We start from the raw sequence: 19159 nt of genomic DNA on the forward strand, positions 1-19159 counted from the left end.
TTGCTGCAGAATATGTGGACTCCATCATTGCAGCTAATTTTTTTTTTTTTTTTTTTTTTGGATAGGTATCACCTATTGCATTTTCTCCTGTCTTACCAACATCTCTTTAGTTGCCTATGACCCAATACTACTTTTCTCCAACAAGTCTCTTAATGGTCAATGGTATAAAACTTCCATTCAGTTGTAAGAAACTCCTTTAAAGACACGCCACATTTGCTCTTGTAAAGGTGGTTTAGATAAATCAATCATCTACTAATTTAGGTCGGTGAGAAGATCACCATACAATATATTAATTTAATTAGTTGGTAAGAACTGATCATTAGGTTGGTGGGAAAAGTTTCATAGTTTAACCAAAAAGGGTCGAGTTTCATGTTCAGTATATAGAAATTGGTATATGTGAAATCCAATTTGATTGTCCTTCGGTTTATACTTTATGTTTACAATCGGAGACATAATTGAGCATTTTGTTCACATGATTGTCACTTTTTGTGTTGCTAGTGATAGTGATCCCAAACACAAATATGGATATACATGGCTTTGTTAATATTGAACTAAAACATAAGAGAATACTTGAATGTATTATTGTTAATTTATAAGGAATAGTATTGTCATTAGTAGAATATGGTTGGTCCTCAGATCTCTCAAGTCATTTTCTCCTTTTTTTTTTTTTTTTTCACTTTTAGTTATGAGAGTGAGAATGGGGAGAGAGCGGTTTAGGGTAAGACTGATATTGGGTCCAAAACCACTTATGGTACAACGGTTTTGAGATTTCAAACTTTTATACCATAACATCCATTGGATCGTATAGAGGACACGTGTCACAATCCTAGAAGGAATTGATAGGGAATTGGAGAGGCTGGAATTGGAGATGAGCCAAATCCATGTTGAGCAAGGATCCATTCAGATAAAATAATATGCATTGAACAGGGGGATCTTGAGAATACATGAAAGTGCAAGGATATTTTCACAAATCACAAGTTCTTCTCAAAAAATAATAGTCCAAAATAGAATCTTTACTTTTTTTGTTAGTGTTTGGAAGCCAATAAAAGAAAAAAAAAAAAAAGAATGAGGTGGATAATATAATTTTTTTTTTCTTTTTCTTTTCTTGGCTAACAAACATCATACAAAACATAGATGATGGCCAGCTCTTGCTTGTGCCGTCGGAGTTCTGCAACTCTCCCAACGGTTCGGATTTGAATTACCCTATGGGGGAGGAAATGGCATCGTGGAACTCTCTTCCTCTGGAAGTCACTTACAACATTTTTGGTTGGACTGCTTTCATCTCATGGTCTGTTAGTTTCTATCCTCAGGTTATCCTGAATTTCAGGAGAAAAAGGTACAATTTTTGCTTTAGTTCTTTGCAATTTCTTCTCTTAAATAGTTAATGATCTGTTTTTATGACATGGGTACCATTTGGATTTTGTTTCTCAAGTGTTGTGGGGTTGAATTTCGATTTCTTGATCCTGAATTTTACGAAGCACTCATCGTATCTCATCTACAATGCGTCTCTATTCTTTAGCCCTGTTCTTCAGAGGCAATACCACGAGAAGTATGGCTACGGAGAGGTTCGTGATTGAATTTTGTTTATCGTTTTAGAATTGGGTCATTCGTCTCTAGTTGATTTCTGTGAGGACGATGATGACGACGACGATGTGGTTGTCTTCAGAAACCATATCGATTTGGTGATTTTATAATGTTGAAACCTAAAAATTTTGATATCAGGGCTCATATAACCTTCACTCTACCATTGTTATCTTGTTTTTGTTCGGAAATATGAGAAAGAAATGGTTAATTTGTCCAAGCAAATTACTCTTCCATTAGTGTGACCCGAATTACTCTAGCGAGATACCTAAGGTCTCTTATCAAAGTCAAAACTGAGAATCATTTGCTGGACATGTTCATAGAAGCAATTGGTGTATGAAAAGTTCTCCAAATAAAAGGAATTGTAACTTTTCTCAGGTGTTTAGATGAAGTGCTTATATGAAAGTGGGTCGGAGTACAATTGCTGGACATGTTCATAGAAGCAATTGGTGTATGAAAGAGTTCTCCAAATAAAAGGAATTGTAACTTTTCTCAGGTGTTAAGATGAAGTGCTTATTTGAAAGTGGGTCAGATTACAATTGATGCTAATTTTCAATCTGTTTTATGTTTGCGATATCCTTTTAATCAAAATAGTAATTTTGCTCTTCAGTATATGTATAGATCCTTAAAGTGTCCTTCAGGCACTGGTGGTGAATCTTTGTCTTTATTTTTCTTCCCCCACCCCCACCCCATGCCACCTCTTCTCTGCATCACTCTTCCTGTTCCTAATGTTCAATCTAAAACCCTGAATATCTGAAAATAGTTTTAAACCCAGTCTTTCTTTTTCCTATATCTGTATTGCGAGGTCTTACTGATCCAAGTTTCTGCTTTCATAAGCTTAAGAGTTTGTTTTATGGCTGTATCAAAAGTTGGTAGATTTATCCAGAAAGTTTTTCTTCGCTGATTTTTTTTGCTAATCACTTTCTTTATTGTAGATGATCCCAGTCGCTGCAAATGATGTAGCTTTCTCAGCACATGCTGTTCTTCTGACAGCAATCACTTTGTTTCAAGTTCTCATCTATGACGTAAATGATTCTGTTCTTTGAATATGAAGCTCTGGCATTTTTTTTTTCCTTTTTGAAAAGTACTATTTACACTGTACTTGGTTACCTTGATGTGTTATGTACAGCGTGGGAATCAAAAGGTCTCAAAGACTTGTATAACAATCACATCTGCCGTCTGGCTTTCTGCTGTAGTCTGCGTATTCGTTGCGTGGCCCAAACACTCTTGGCTTTGGCTAATCTCTGTCTTTAAGTGAGTTCGTCCCGGCTAAAGCACATAATTTGAATTTTTTTTTTTTAATAGAAATTTTGAGCTTTGCAGTTTAAATATTCTGTGACCAATTGGGGTAAGGTTACAAATGTGTAATTTCTGTGACATTCATTGAAGATCTCAAGCTTGCTTAAAGTGACTCTAATACAGAAAGTATCACTTTCACGTAAAAGGAAAGTGAGGCAAAAGAAAGAAAAAAAGGTTTTTTATCTTTGTTTTCCTCACTTTTACATATTTATATGCCAGAATCATATGTCTTTAAGCTTCATTTTTTATGGAAGGTTCATGTCAGGAATTGGAATATAGATGCATTTCTTCCTAAACAGCATTTTAAAATTGTGCTGAAACAGTACAGTTTAGCAGATCGAGTTCGAGTGATTGGGTAAAATAAATTATCTATTATGATGGAGATTTTGTGGCATCATGGTGGATTGAGTTTAATCTTTGAAATTGCATTCTTGTTGCAGCACAATACAAGTCATCATGACAACCATCAAATACATTCCCCAGGTTAGACTTTAGAGTTACTTTATAATTTGTTTGGAATACCTTAAGGAAATTCCCCCCCCCCCTTTTTCCAGGTTATCTTTTCCATATGTCACGTATTTGGTCTTCCTTTAATTTTTTTTTGGCATACATATGACCATGTGAATCAGCATAATTACAACCTCCATGGGCCAGAAGCTTGGCCTAAATACGAGTCTCTTCGTGGACCACTTTATTGGCTAATAGTTGGATTGGCATGAACAGGTTCATTGCCAATGCATCTTATGAGAGCACTTTTTGCTGTCATATTTCGCACATGGATTGTGGAATCCAGAATATTGTCCACAGTTCAAAATATTTGTACATGGGTGATAGTTTTATGGCTTAAAAGGTTTATTATATTTTAGTTATGATGTTTTTGAGGATATTTTCACTCGCAAAGAGTTGTAGTGTTTAATTAACTAACTATGATGTTTTCTTATGGGATGTGTGTGTGGATCCCTTTGTAGTCTAATAATTGATATTGTTAACTATCATAGTACATGCTAATAACTTTGTTAGACTCTTAGGTTGAGATCAACAAGGACCTAGTGTGTGGATCTGAATTCTCCCAGATATGATACAAAGAAGAAATTTATGCTCTTTAGTATTGTTTTATGTTTTATATGTGACAAGATTCTTAAAATGGTTAGCCCTTATTGATAACCTGAAAAATAAAAGTTCAGAAGAATAGTCATTCACCTTGTATTAATGAACTGTATTATGAAATCCAGGCCATCATGAACTGTACTCGGAAGAGCACAGAAGGATGGAGCATTGGCAACATTTTGCTTGATTTACTTGGAGGTGTGATGAACTATGCACAGATGGCTATGCAGTCTATAGATCAGGGTGGGTTACCTCTTGTCAGCAAAGAGTTTTACTATCATAATGCAAACTCAGCTTTTTGCATGATGGTATATTTAACCCCATTTCTTGCAGGTTCTTGGGTAAACTTCTATGGGAATATAGGGAAGACCCTGCTTTCCTTGGTATGAAATGTGTTTCACTTTTCTCGTTTTACATATTATACAAGGAAAATTTATATTCCTTCTTACACAGCCATTTAGCTATGATACATTTTTGTGCTACCAATATTTGGCACCTTGCATTTTCATAAAAGAAAGGAAAAGGCCCCCGGGGGAGCTAGAAGGAAAAAAATGAAAGAGGGAAGAAAAACCCATCTAGCATCTGAAGGCATGATCTAATAATTGAAGTCATGCTAGTTTTACTGTGAATGCATAGGCAGTCATGCTGCTTTATTATGAGCTGACCTCTTGATTTATCTAACTATTTTTAACATATTCAACCTTCACAGTTGTTTTCTTCTTCTTAATATATTTGTGCAACGGTATAAACCTATAATCCATTCAAACGAATGTGCTCTCAAAATTTTTATTTCTTCCTGAGACTAAAAGGTCCAAAATTTAATTCCCTTCTGTTTTGCAGGTATCTATCTTCTTTGACCTCCTCTTCATGTTCCAACATTATATCCTATATCCTTCCAACAAAATTATTGCTTCTTCAAAGGTTGATTTGGAAAGTACAGCTCCACTTTTGAATTCCTCCAATCCCTCCCAGGCAGAAGATGCATGAAGTCTATAGGCTTATCCTGCCTTGGCATGTATTATTCTTAAAAGTCTCAATATACAAGTAAAAGTTGGAACTTGTGTATCACAATGCAACAGAGAAATTATTATTGAATTTTATTCTCTTATTTTTGCTTGATGTAAATATTCTTCATTAAATTGTATTAATAAAGACGGGTCATATTCAAGAATGCCTGTGTTATTTTTCCTATTTCACTGTACAAGTTTTACAGGAAACATGAGGATCTGAAATTTTGAATGCTAGAAAATTGTAAGAGACCTGATCAAGTTGGAGAACTTGCCCCAAAAGAATGTATCAAAGATCAAATAGTTGTGAATTTTGTAAAGGCATTGGAAAGTGAGTTATTTTTTATTTATTTAATTTTTTTTTTGGGGGGGGGGGGGTGTGGGACGGGGAATCAAAATATGATCATATTATTCGTTACAAGGTAGGACAGTTATAATTTTCAGACCTGCGCACCTCACTCATGCCTGTGTAGACTACATATCTCCCATGCAAAGAGCTGGGAGTAGTGTTACGAACAAATAGTGCTCATAACACTACATTACTACATATATGACATATAATGACTCAAAAAAGTGAGCTGATGTTGAAAGTACATATCCCTCACTGGGCTTCCCTTTGACCAGACCTGAATTGGTGTGACGTGAATCGAGTTACTCGCCCCAAAGCGGAAGATTTCTAGGGATTAAGGGTATAAACAGCGTTGGATTCATGCCAGGCTCTCCTTACACTGGCATTTGCTTTCACATACTAATTTGTGATTTCTGAGTCGTTGTTGTCGTTGTTTGATGTGGTCAGGGCTGGATCTGGACATGCCGAAGATTGTGAGCGTGAGGATAACACCACCGAAACTTGACTTCCATTCTTTCAATTAAGCAAGCCCAAGAACAATGTCAGAGCCAAATACATCAGTTGACATGGATAAGCATACTGAGAAACTCAGAAGTTCATCTCTACATCCAACTCCATTACTCCAGTGTATGTGGTAATTCAAATCTCTAACCATTTAGTATATCTATTGTTTTGCATAGCTGCTTTTCCTTTTCTTAATTCATAGAAACTAACAAGCATTGGGAATATACACTTTTTCATATCTAGTATTTGTAAAATCACATGTGTATAAAATTTTAACATACCTTTGGTTTCACTTTTTCCACCTAATGAGGTGGCTGCTGAAAATTAACACAAGTTTTTTCTGTACAATACTAGATGGGTTCCTTCAAGTTTTGTGTGCAATGAAGTCAAATATTCTATCTCCTTTTTTTGAAACAAAGGACCATGCAACAAGGAGGGAGTGGATTTCACCGAAATTGAAAAACCCGACATTTAAGTAAATAAGCAAACCATAGACTGTGAAGGCAATTAAGATCAACCCAGTGCACGAGGCTCCTGCTACTGTGAGGTCTGGGAGGGGCAAGTTGTACGCAGCCTTACCCCCTGCTTCGCAAAAGAGGCTGTTTCCAGGTTTTGAACTTGTGACCAACTGTGAAGGCAATTAAGAACCTTAATTTTTTTATTTTTTTATTATTATTTTTTTAAATTATGTACAAGTTCCAGCCCTACATTGGCAGTTGCACCCTCAGCTAGTCTCAGAAAGTCTTGGAAATAAATATTTGGAGTGATTCTTTGGAATTCATGATCATCTAATCAAAATAATGAAAATAAGCAAGTAATTGAGTTTACTAACAATCCCTAAATATTCATATGGAAATCAGAGAACTATAAGAATCTCTTTTTCCCTTCTTGATGGATAGTGAGGTGAAGGTGGGACTCAATCACAGGTCTTGGTGACCGCATACCACAGGCTTTACTAGCCAAACCAGCTATCACATTAAAACTGCAGCAAAAGTTTCTGTTGGCTCTTTGTCTCATTTAAGTCATGGGAGACAGGGAGAGTCTTCTTGTGATGAATTTGGATGGGATTCTTCTTACCTGTTGTGCTTATCGTAGAACTAAAAAGCAGATATCTATTAAAAAAAAAAAAGATTGATTTTATTTATTATAACTTCAGAGCATGCTTATATTAAAGTTTATGTTCTCCTATTTTATCTAAGGCTTCAAGATTTTTCATTTAATTACCAAAAAAAATAAAATTTAATATGGATCTTTTTCTGTTTTCCCTCTTTTTGCTTTCAGGTCACTGGTAATTTGGAAGAGATTGCATGGATGAAGATGGAAGGTTTGGAAAAATGCTTTCTTTTTTCTTGTCCTAGTCTGAAAATTGAACCTCGGACCATCCTATTATTTTGTAATGTTTTCCTCTCAGGTTTGGAAGTGATCACATTGATGGAGGATGCCTTGTGACGATTAATTACACATAGATTAGTTACTCTGTAGTTTTGCATTCAGGCAAGGTTAGTGCATCAGTTGTGTTACCCTTATTCCAGAAGAGATCTTCAAGTTCTGTCTTGTATTTCATCCATTTGATGCTCTAGGTCAGAATTCGATGACCAGAGTAATCTAGTCAGGTTTATCTGTCAAAAAATGCAGAGTGGTTCAGTGGTTCTGGTCCCTATTGGATTGCTTTCCCACTGTCAGCCTTTCTACCTAAAGACTTAATTATCTATAGCAAGTTTGTGATACTGTCTTAACTACTGTTTTCTTGCTATTGAGACATGTTGCTTCCTTTATCACATATATACGTGTATGAAATGAAGAGCAACCCAGTGCACGAGGCTTCCACTACTGCAAGATCTGGGAGGGGTAAATGTATACAACCTTACCTTTTGCTTCACAAGAGAGGCTGTTTCCAAGCAGCATATTACAATAGTGCAAAGTTTAACTTAACTGGTGCACGACAAGCTCATATGATACGATCGATACAATACCAATACCGATATTTGAAAGCATGGCAGATACTGATACTTATTACCTTCATTATCATAGAATTAGTGATATCATTATCAGAGCAACAGTAATATCATTAATGATATCTTAGTAAAATGGGATTCATGTGACCAATCCCAATTAATGGGGATACTGGGTATAGGTTTGTCACTCAACTACTCAAGTACAGCAAATCCTTGGTACAGAATATAAATGGTCGGAATGGTGGCCAATTCAAATTCAAAGAGTTGAAAAAGGTCTCCACCAGAACTTTAAGGTCAGATTCATTTTTAAGGTATCTGAAGTATCCAGATTTTTATTTCAAGGAAGTACAAATAGGGAAATAACATCATCTTATAGATCTAACCAGGGTTTTAGGAATTGGGATTTGTATCGGTATTGGTCGATACTGATCTAATCAATATATCGGAACAGTGATATGATTTGGATAGAGGGTAAAATGATCAAAATAAGGTTGATATCACTATCTAAAAGGGCAAAAACAACCGAGATAGATATATATTGATATTCATATTGGTTTTGAAAATGATCAATACCCGATCCGATACCATGAACTAAAATATGGATCTAACCATTCCATATCAAAATATTGGTTGGTATATATGCATATATGGGGTTAGGGTAATACTCATATTTTACTATGGGGAAAATGTTTTCTATCGAGGAATGTGGCCCCTTGCCTAGACACATGGGGGCAGGGAGGAGCGAAATGATCGACCCACCCCCATGAAACAGAAAATGATGCCTCTGTAAATACTTTCTTATGTATTCCCGCTGGTCCTCAAGCATGTGTAAGCGCCGCAATCTCCCATACAAAACACTTCCCCTTTTACTAATTATATAATGGGCAAAAAGTTAGTTGGGAAGCTCACCAACTGAAGGTATGTGTCTTTAAAAGGGTGGCCATGTATTTTCTCTACATCCATTTTACTTTAACTAGGCTGCTTTATTGGTGTTTAAATTTTCTCGACATGCCATCACATTATGATTTATTTTGTATAAGGTCGAGTTACACTTTCCCTACTTTCATAAAATGAAAATTGCACTTTCCCTGTGGCTCTGTTTGATTGCAATGGGAATTTAAAGGGAAGTGAAGTGAAATTTTCATACTTTAAAAGAAATATTTATAATCATTACCCATATGATTGTATAAATTATTTAATTTTTTTTAACCATATTTAGTAACGATATATTTTACATGTAATTTTTATTTTACATATCATAGCCGAGGGATTTGGATGCAAAGTAAAGTGAAATTTTGTGCCCAAATAAGGAATGATTTGAAGTTAATGTTAACGTCATATGGGTAATGATTACATATATTTCTTTTTTAAGTATTAAAATTTCACTTCCCTTCCCTTTAATTTCCCTTACAACCAAACATAGCTTGTGGTACCAGACTATTACTTCAGTCTTAAAGCGTGGCACTGTGACCCCCCTTTGCTATCTCATGAGTATGAGATGATCACTCTTAGGGGCTTGGCCCACCTAATCTTGAACAAGTACCGACCCAAAAATTTGGGTTTTGAGGGCCCAGCCCGACCCTGAAATTTCTAACCCTGAGTCAGGGTCAGGGCTTGCAAGGGTTGATGTCTTAGGCCCTCACAGCCCACCCTGAACCCGGCCTGATTTTTTTGTCCTGAGTTTAGGCCTTGGTTTTGGCCCTACCCAGACCTAGTTTTTGTCCATGATGTTGACTTTGGATTTTTTGTTTTCTTAGGATGTCTCATATTTGTTTAACATGACAAGGGTTTTGAGATCTTCTGATTTTTCTCTTATAGGATGATCTCTTTATTTAGCATGACAAATAATTGAAATTTTTTGGATTATTTGATTTCTTAGGATGATCTCCTCTTTGTTTACCATAATAGTTGGAGTTATTTATATTGTTTGAATGTTTGCTTTAGGAAGTTCTCCTCATGACAAGTAATTTGTTACTTTGTGTTTTTTATTTCCTCTTTATTATAGATAATTTTTATTTTTTAGTTATTTCATATTTTGCAAGGTTAGGGTTAGGGTCAGGGTATACTCGGCCCTTAATGGCAAACCAGGGTCAATCAGGGTCAGAGTTAGGGCCAATTAGGGTCATCCTGGCCTGACCCTGAAAAATCAAGGCCAATCAGGGCCGGTAAGGATTGGGCCTGGGTTGAAGTTTTGCGGCTCTGAGTTAGGGTCAGGGCGGGTTTGGGCCCAATTAAGGGGACTCAAGGTTGGGCTAGGGTTTTAAGAAGCCCACCTCAACCCGGCCTTGTTGCACCCCTAATCACTCTGTTCCTCTAGGGTGTGTACCTATGTTTAGGCATAGGGAAAACTCTCGAATAGAAAACATTTACCCTTTGTTATGATAAAAAAATAACTTTGTTGCTGATAATGTAGACTTAATGGATAAAACACAAAATTGATAGATCTTGGTATATTTTATGATTATAAAAGAGATTATTCTCACACTACATGTGCTCTATATCAATCAACATGAGAACCAACGAGAGGAGGGGCAGGCTGTACGCAGCCTTGCAGTGATCCTTCACCCTTTATGTTTATAGGAAAATATTGTACCACAAATTGGATTCTCTATCCTCCATTCTCCAACCCAACTTTAATTGGACAAACGGTTAACTTTTTTTTTTTTTTTGGTAACGCTCTCACCACCCCAGTTGTTGTACTTTGAGGAACACAAGCTACACTGGTGGCATGGCTATATGCACTCCGCTACATTTATTGTATCACATGTTTCCTCTCAGCCATCTCACAAAAATTTTCGAAAGGGTTTGCTCAAAAATCCATCATCATCATTACTCTCTCTATACGTTGGAGGTCCGAAAAGGATGGAACTCTTCTACGGCACAGTAGAGGTGGTCATGCATATCTAACGATTTGAAACACCTCGAGACGTGGGTTCATATGTTGGGATATGTGCCCAAATGCTCTAAGCCAATTGATATGTGCTGTCATCAAGGATTAAAGTATTGGTATCGGTCGTCGTATCGGTTGGCCAAAATTAAGATACGTATCGAAGGGTATCGTATCGTATCGGAGATACACTAAGATACGCTAAAGATACACACATAAATGGATAGGAAACATTTTTTTAAACACTTTTGCATAAAGAATTTGTTAAAAAAAACTATTGATAACATGTATTATGTATAAACACTAAATTGAGGGTATCGTACTAAGAATTCAAGGTTTGTAGTTGTCCCATAAATGTAAAATCCTTGTTCTTAACCTTGATTTTCACTTTAGTTAGAAAGAAATATGGCTGACAGCAATTTTGGAACAAAAACCCTTCAAAAAATGTGTTTTTTTGAAAAATTACCCATCTTGGCCATTATATGACCGTAGCGCACTGTATCGGTACATATCGATACTCACCGATACGTACCGATATATATCGATACTCACCGATACGTGCCGATATATACCGATACGTACCAATCGATACATACCGATACTCACCGATACGTATCAATACATACCGAAACGTACATTTTACCTCAATTTTATATTTTCCATAGAGTCGTATCGAGGCATATCGTATCGATGTGTATTGTTAGTGTATTGATGCATATCGGTATGTATTGTAGGATATATATCGATACAAAAGGATTTTAAAATTTTCATGTATCGTATCGGTGTGTATCGTATCGATCGACTAAATTTAAGATACGTATCGAAGGGTATCGTATCGGTATCGGAGATACTTAAAACCATGGCTGCCACCCTTGTCACACTGTAAAGAAGCTGGATCCATTCGAAAATGCCTTCTACTGTTCCTAAACACACATCCAAGTGCAATGATAGACACTTGTGGGAATACCTCCTTCAACCAATGTAGGTGAAGTGAAACTTAGTCTTTTCCTAATCTCTTAAATCGCTATGGTTGTTCATTTAAAAAAAAAAAAAAAAAAAAAAAGCCAATCCCATCATGGTTAGTCGGTTATTAATATTGGTATCAAGGATCTATATCGGTCTCGGTCGATATGAATATGTATTAGCCATATTTGATGGTTTTACCATCAATTTAAAATAATTATTTTTTTAACATATTTACCCTTAGGGCAAGGGAAACTTGCCAATCTTGCATTGAAAATACCAAGCACACCTGACAGTTGGGTCTTTTCACACCTAATTGTATCTGAACGTAGAAAACATAGACCAATAGAGTTCTTTTCTCAAGAACCATTCCATTGATATAGAATTGAAAAGGAATCCACATTGGTATCAGACTAGATTCTAGGCCGATACAGCCGATCCAATCTAGGCCGATACAGCCGATCCAAAACCAATATTTAATTCCATGGGTCCCCATTACACCCTAATCCCTTCCACCTAACCCTAATGTGAAACTCTGAATTTATTATTCACAACATTTACTGGGCCAACATTACCAAAAATCAAAACATTTACTGGGCCAAGAGCTTCCGGCAACTTCTTACTTATTGGGCCACCAAACCCTAACCCATAAATGAATCAATCTATGATCGTGTGTGTACGGATTACGTACGTTTACATTTAAGATAAATATAAAACTACAACAACCCAATGGCCCAACCCATGCCCAACACGTACAGTCACAGGTGAATGCATTTACTTTGAAATTTAAAACTTCCACCTTCTCTCTCTGCCTCTCCTTTACCCCTCTCAGCATCTCAAGTCTGACACCCAACCGCTCCTCTCATAAAAGTCATTAAATGAAAGGCACATTTGCTTTTAAATGTGGCCATTCTTGATTCTTCCATTTCTAGGGTGCCCTTCAGTTTTGGGTTGGTCAATCTCATCTTGGTTTGGATCTTGTTTGCGTCAAGGATATGGACAGTTTAATACCTGGTTTAGAGAGATTAATTGAGAGTAATGGGGTCTATGTGTGCCTTATGGTTGGCTAGTTATGACTTATGACATGCTTGGTTACATTTCACCAATTGCCAACCAGTCAAGTGCCATTATATTATAGCTCAGTTATAAATGGAGGGTCACATATTTATCTACAATAGTTAAATTTGAAATTTAAAATTTTTTATGAGAAAGGGTTTCATGAGCAAATAACATAGAGGAGTGCAATAATAAAGTGCGATGAAATAATTTCATATATATAAGAGAGAGAGAGAGAGAGAGAGAGAGAGAGGTATTCTTCCTTAATGACTCAAAAAACCTTTTCGTATAAGTGTTTTTTTTAGGGTGGAGAGGGAAAAAAGGTGAACATGTACCTAAGGTAATTTTCCAAGACGCTAGTTTAGATAACCTTAGTTTTACACTTATGTTCAACAATAAAGTTTCTATCATCCACTTCGCCATTGGTAATGCGCTGCTATGATAAAACTCTACGTCCATCATAAGTCTCACTCCCCATTGTTCACGTTCTGAAATACCCTTCCTTAGTCCTATTAGAATGTTAGATAGGGTGGATGAAGAGATTCTCTCTTCATCATAGGTGGATGTTTAATTTCTTCTTATCCAAGTTTTCCCATAGGTTAAGGTTGATAAATAACTGTTAGATCAAACACCAAGAAACACGAAAAATAAAGAGACAATAGATTTGCACGACACAGAGATTTAACGAGATTCACACACCAGGGTGGTGTGCTACGTCCTCGGGCGAAGAAGAAGATGTTTCACTATGCAGAAGAGAGATTACACCCAAGCAGTGGCGAGAAAACTCGCCTTAAAACCCTAGCTCGAAAAAACTCCAAAATACAATGACTTTCTCAACAAGCAACAGTACATTATATATACTCCAAATCGTGGGTTGATCCATCAGGTCGCGGTCGATCCGGTTAATCGTACCGTGGGGGTTACGCCCCCGCACCCCTATACGAGATAAGTGATGGGCTCTGGACTTGGGCCTATCGGCCCAACCCCTCTACTTTCATCACAGATCTCAGAAAATTTTTCATTCAGGTCACCATCAAAATATGTCAGATTGAGTTAATTTCAAAACAGGTCAAGAATTCGAGAGAAACTTACCAATAACAATTCATTTTGGATCGGCTTGATTTCTTTAATCAAGAAGCACAACCCTTTTGTGCCTAGTTTGGATATAACTTCGTTTATCGTACGTTATATGATATCATGCATCCTTTTTCACTTCAATTAAGGGCCTGTAATGGCAATGGATGGAATTTGTATCACCTAACCATACATGAAGGGTACACGTACACATGTGTCGTCTGACTCTGTCTGACCTTGGCCCATTGCTCCTTCATAATAATTAATGAAAGTTTCGTTGCCTGTGGAGTGTGGACCACCTACTGATCAATCAGAACCGTTCATAAGGTGGACTGTTGTCCATACCATGGAGGTCCAAGCAACAAAATCAACCATTAATAGGAATCGGAAATGTCTTTATGAATCACTTGAATACAATGATAGAAAAATCGGATCATATCCGCTGATTCGATTCCGGCTGGCCGGCCGATCTAATTGATCAGCTCTAACATCTACATTCCGGTTCTAGGGTTTTCCATATCTCAATTTGGTTGATTTCAGATCAGGGATTTAGTTATTGGGAATCAGATCGGGATTAGTCTTGGCCGATATTGATCCAGATTTGCTCCTGAATTTATTAGAAGGGAAAATGCTGGATATGCTGCCAGTAAATCCAGATCTGTCTCTCTTTCTCTCTCTCCTCCCTCCCTTTGAAAAAGTCCCCACACCCTTTCCGTTGAAGTCCAACCATTGGTTGAACCACTAACTCTAGGAAAGTCGACGGCATACCTAGTCTCTTTCCTCATTAAAAAAATCTTTTTTTTTCCCATTTTACCCTTGTACCAATTCCATCCGTACCGATTTACATACATGGGATCGGCATTGGCTGATACTGATCCAGCTGATTCCTAGGATCGATACTGACCCAGACCCCGATTCCCGATTTTCACCTTCCGTGAAGTCAGACTGACTACTAAGCATGGTTTTAAGGTATCGGTATCGGATGACCATATTAGCTGTATCATATCGGTATAGGCTGAACCTGAGACTGATCTTGATACCTGACTGATCCTAATCGGGTATCGGTATCGGAACAGGGGTAAAATAATAAAAAGCCTATTTTTTAATGAAAAAAAGGGTAAAATTGACCAATCGAAATCAGTATCATATCGGTATTGGTATCGGTATCGGTATCGGTATCGTCACCAGCACACCAAGAGGTAAATCTATGCTACCCAGCATACACCAGCTTACACCACCACTGACACAGACAACACAACTCAGAATTCCTACCCATCCATTACTGTTACTCTTATTAATTTCAAACTTTATATTTTTTCCTTTAAATTTATCAGAAAGAGTAAGGGCATAGCTGTCCATCTAATGTAAATCATATCCATAAATAACTCCTTCCACAGACTCCGTATCATATAGATCTCCAATACACACACACACACCCATTAACAAACACCCACTGGAAAACAATGGAGAGCTACTTCTACATTTGGTTTCCTTCCCAAGTTACCCTTATAACCACCATTATCACCTTCTTCTTTTGCATCTCTAGTAGGAAAACTTCTACTACTGCAACTCCAACCTTCTCCAGGATCTATGCCTTTGGTGATTCCTACACAGATACAGGGAACACCAAATCATCCACAGGTCCAACTATGTTCCAACATGTCTCCAACCTTCCCTATGGAACCACATTCTTCAACAAACCCACCAATCGTTACTCCGATGGTCGTCTTGTGATCGATTTCGTTACTGAAGCTCTTAACTTACCATACTTACCGCCTTTTCTCGACCGAGCAGATATGAATACATCTCATGGTGTTAACTTTGCAGTGGCTGGCTCGACGGCCATTGAACATGATTTCTTTGTGAGGAACAATTTGTCTATGGATAGTACTCCTGAGTCATTACAGACTGAGCTTGTTTGGTTTGATAAGTTCTTGGAGGAAAAGGGATGTGGAGAAGGATCAAATACAAATAGTGATTGTAGAGAATTGTTTGATGATACTCTGTTTTGGGTTGGAGAGATTGGAGTAAACGATTATGCATATCTCATTGGATCGCTTGTTCCTACTAACACTGTGCAACAACTTGCCATTGACAGCATTTCTAGTTTTTTACAGGTAATATCTTTCTCTTCTTTTTAATGGCAAAGGTGAAGGTGGTTCATGCATAGATGATGAAAGCCAAATTCTCTCTCTCTCTCTCTCTCTGGACCAACCAACTCTTTGGAGTCACAGGCTCACTACTTCAAGCGCCACACACACACACACACAAACACAGAGAGAGAGAGAGAGAGAGAGAGAGAGAGAGAGAGAGAGAGAGCAGTACCCAAGGGGACACTGGGCAGGTTTACCTGAATGGTTGGACGAGTCTTTGAGCCCAAAACCTGAACCCGACATGCGGCTAGATTTCTTCATTACTGAGATCTGGGTTGGGTTGGGTTGAGTTTAGGTCATGAAGATCTTCCTGCATTCATTTATGTTTATCATGTATGAATCTGGTAATAGGTGAAAGTTTTCCAACTCCCCTGGTTCTATATTGGGTGAAGTGATCCCATGATCTGGTTCTTGAATCATCATTACACTCCCACTCCTATTGACAAAGTCGAAACTACCCTCACCTTTGACAATGTACTAATAGCACTGACCCCATGGTAAAGGAGAAAGTTTTCCGTTGGATTCACCATGAATCTAAGGCTATCATTACTCCCCTTACTAATTTTAAGGTCCGAATTAACCCCACCACCACAATGATACCCATCCCACCCCATTAATGCCATCGGTGAGGAGGTGATTTTCCTGAAGTCATAGCCTGAGGAATTACCTCGCCGATGGCTAATAGGGGTGGGATGGGTATCATTTATGAGGGGAAAGGTGTTTCCAACCTTGAACTTGTAAGGTGTAAGTAATAATGGTAATCAGATGATGGGTGAATCCTTCTCCATGGGAGAAAAACTCTCTTAAGGGGTAGTTTTCCTGAAGCCATAGTGAATGGAGAAATTCCTACACTGATGGCATCAATGGGGTGCGGTATAGACATTTCGGACCTTCAACTAATAGGGGGAGTAATAATGGCCTTGCCCATCTCTACCAGTGCACCAAGTACACTAGAGAGAGGAAGGAAGAAATCTTTACATGCAACTACTGAAGTAGCTTCTGCCAGTAATTACAATTTGATATTCATGGAGTATATGCCAAATCCTATGTTCCATATGCCAAATCCTATGTTCCCATTGGTTGGCAGGATTTACTGAAGAAGGGAGCCAAGTACATGGTGGTTCAAGGTCTACCGTCGACGGGATGCCTGGCGCTATCCATGTCATATTCTCTCTTCGATGACAGAGACGACATAGGCTGTGTGGGGAGTGTAAACCTGGTGACTTACATGCACAACTCCCAGCTTCAAAACAAGCTTCAGGATCTCAGGAAACAATTCCCTCAAGCTGTCATTGCATACGCCGATTACTCCAACGCTTATCGCGAGGTGATGAAGAACACTCGCAAGTATGGATTCCAGGAGCCCTTCAAGGCTTGCTGTGGCTCTGGTGGTGGACCTTATAACCTCAACATACTTGCCACATGTGGGTCACCAGATGCCTCAAGAGCTTGTTCAAACCCTAGTCAGTTCATCAACTGGGATGGAGTCCATCTCACAGAAGCCATGTACAGGGTGGTTGCTGATATGTTCCTCCATGGTGGATATTGTCATCCTTCATTCAGTGACTTGATGAGTAGAAAAACCCTTGGGAGCTGAGAGCTGACCGTCTTATCACTAGCTTATATATCATTCTCAGTGTGTATCTGCATCTACATACTACTTATGACAGTAACACTAGTATAGCTCAGTGTACTACCCTGGTAGTCCTAGAAGATCTTCAATATGTATATTCGCTGTGCATCATTTCAGGTTCTGGTTTAAATCTGAGTTCCTGCTCAACAAGGTTAAGTCAAAACATATAAGAGTCTGATTCATCAAATCATACCCACTTAAACAAGATTTTTCTATCTGGTTGAGTTTGAACTCAATTGTTCTCCTATTCAACCATATTAAGTCAAAATGAAGACCCACAATCACATTATATGAACAATCTGATTTATCACTAGATCTTATACAAGGAAAAAGGAAGAAAAAGAGAAGTGGACAGGAACACTTCTAAAATTTTCAGGTGAAAGGGAGGAGAGAACTGAAACCCTACTCAGAACAGGTGGTTCAATCAGGCTGAAACTTCACTCCGGTTCAACACATTGATTTTTCTTCCAGAATATGGTGGTTGAGTTCCCTATGAGAATATGGAGATGCTGATAGAAGCGTCCACCATTATCACGAGATGCTCCCTGTAAATCAGAAAATCTTTAACAGGATATTTAAAGATAGCTTATTATTAAGTTTGGATTAAAAATACATGTTTCCAAGCTTCAATCCTGTGTCCAACATGTTGCAATAGTGCAACTTAACTGTTGCACCACAGGCTCACCCACTACTGTTTACCAAGCCGCCATTCCCATAAATAGGAAATCTAAGATATCACCAAAATATAAAATCCTTACGTGGGGGATTTACCTTGCGAGGGTGAACAACTGTGACCTGCTTCAGAGAAGAAGGCCATCTGGGTCACTCTCAGAGCTTGCCTCAGATGTGTGAAACAATGAGGAATCTGTTAAGTTACCTTGTTGTTCACTATGACTTCGTGAAGGAGGTATGGCACCATCTATTTGGGCTCTCTCAAATTTGCTGGACTTGTCCTTTAGACATTCTCGGGCCCCTATGTAAAAACGTGAACATCAGCACCTCTGTAAAAACTTGAACATTAGCCATCATATGAAATCCATTAGGATCTCATCACCAGGTGAGTATTTTAAACTGCCAGAAAAGCCACCTTTAGTGAAATTTTTCTCATGACGGGTGGAAACTACAGTCAAAACAAAATTAGAATTCAACAAACAATGTATTAGAATTCTGTATCGTGCGGGGGTGGTAACAAAGTCATCAAAAGATAGCATTCACTGTATTCTCATAAGTAATAACACAATCAATCCTAGTTTTATGGGAGTCCAAACTCCAGAGAACAAAATATGTATCCTCAATGGAAATGGCTAAGCAAACAGAGCTGAACTAATAGTTCATGCAAACAAAAGGGCACCAACAACATGTGCCCCGGAAAGATTGGTAAATTCAAGCAGGGGCACCTTTACTTGTATTTGCAAGAATGGAGACCCTAAGGCAGGCAAATGAAACTTTTACAGTATATTTCCACAAAAACTGAGTTCAAGTTCTATGAACACAAGAGCTCCTTTAGATGTATTTTCAAGCACGGAGACCCCAAGGAAGGCAAATGAAACTTGTCCTGTATATTTCCACAAAAACTGAAAGTTTCATAAAC

General features: G+C 37.9%; 2 protein-coding genes across 5 annotated transcripts; both read left to right on the forward strand.

Annotated features, from left to right (window-relative positions):
• The first annotated feature begins 1120 nt into the window (after nt 1–1120).
• Nucleotides 1121–7583, forward strand: LOC122081041 (cystinosin homolog). Of its 4 annotated transcripts, none has more exons than XM_042647984.1 (11): nt 1121–1336; nt 1433–1565; nt 2517–2606; nt 2711–2835; nt 3321–3363; nt 4113–4230; nt 4321–4370; nt 4828–5325; nt 5791–5977; nt 7129–7171; nt 7259–7583. In XM_042647984.1, exons 1-8 carry the CDS (start codon nt 1206–1208, stop codon nt 4972–4974), a joined length of 837 nt encoding a protein of 278 aa, XP_042503918.1. In that variant the 5' UTR covers nt 1121–1205; the 3' UTR covers nt 4975–5325; nt 5791–5977; nt 7129–7171; nt 7259–7583. The 4 variants fall into 4 exon arrangements, with proteins under 4 accessions (XP_042503918.1, XP_042503916.1, XP_042503917.1 ...); XM_042647982.1 differs by having other exon boundaries at nt 5791–5970; XM_042647983.1 differs by having other exon boundaries at nt 7129–7583.
• Nucleotides 7584–15185: 7602 nt separating this feature from the next.
• LOC122081905 (GDSL esterase/lipase At3g48460) lies at nt 15186–17698 on the forward strand. The gene is made up of 2 exons (XM_042649305.1): nt 15186–15899; nt 17023–17698. The coding sequence occupies exons 1-2, from the start codon at nt 15246–15248 to the stop codon at nt 17530–17532; spliced, it is 1164 nt and encodes a 387-aa protein (XP_042505239.1). The 5' UTR covers nt 15186–15245; the 3' UTR covers nt 17533–17698.
• The last annotated feature ends 1461 nt before the right edge of the window (nt 17699–19159 follow it).

This window comes from Macadamia integrifolia, chromosome 6 (assembly GCF_013358625.1).
Source record: "Macadamia integrifolia cultivar HAES 741 chromosome 6, SCU_Mint_v3, whole genome shotgun sequence".
Taxonomy (NCBI): domain Eukaryota; kingdom Viridiplantae; phylum Streptophyta; class Magnoliopsida; order Proteales; family Proteaceae; genus Macadamia; species Macadamia integrifolia.

Coding starts and splice junctions, on each gene's coding strand:
- LOC122081041 (XM_042647983.1), top strand. CDS start 1,206: ATGGGGGAGGAAATGGCATCGTGGAACTCTCTTCCTCTGGAAGTCACT. Junction 1,337..1,432: donor CTGAATTTCAGGAGAAAAAG/GTACAATTTTTG, acceptor TTGTTTCTCAAG/TGTTGTGGGGTTGAATTTCG. Junction 4,371..4,827: donor GGAAGACCCTGCTTTCCTTG/GTATGAAATGTG, acceptor TCTGTTTTGCAG/GTATCTATCTTCTTTGACCT.
- LOC122081905 (XM_042649305.1), top strand. CDS start 15,246: ATGGAGAGCTACTTCTACATTTGGTTTCCTTCCCAAGTTACCCTTATA. Junction 15,900..17,022: donor GCATTTCTAGTTTTTTACAG/GTAATATCTTTC, acceptor ATTGGTTGGCAG/GATTTACTGAAGAAGGGAGC.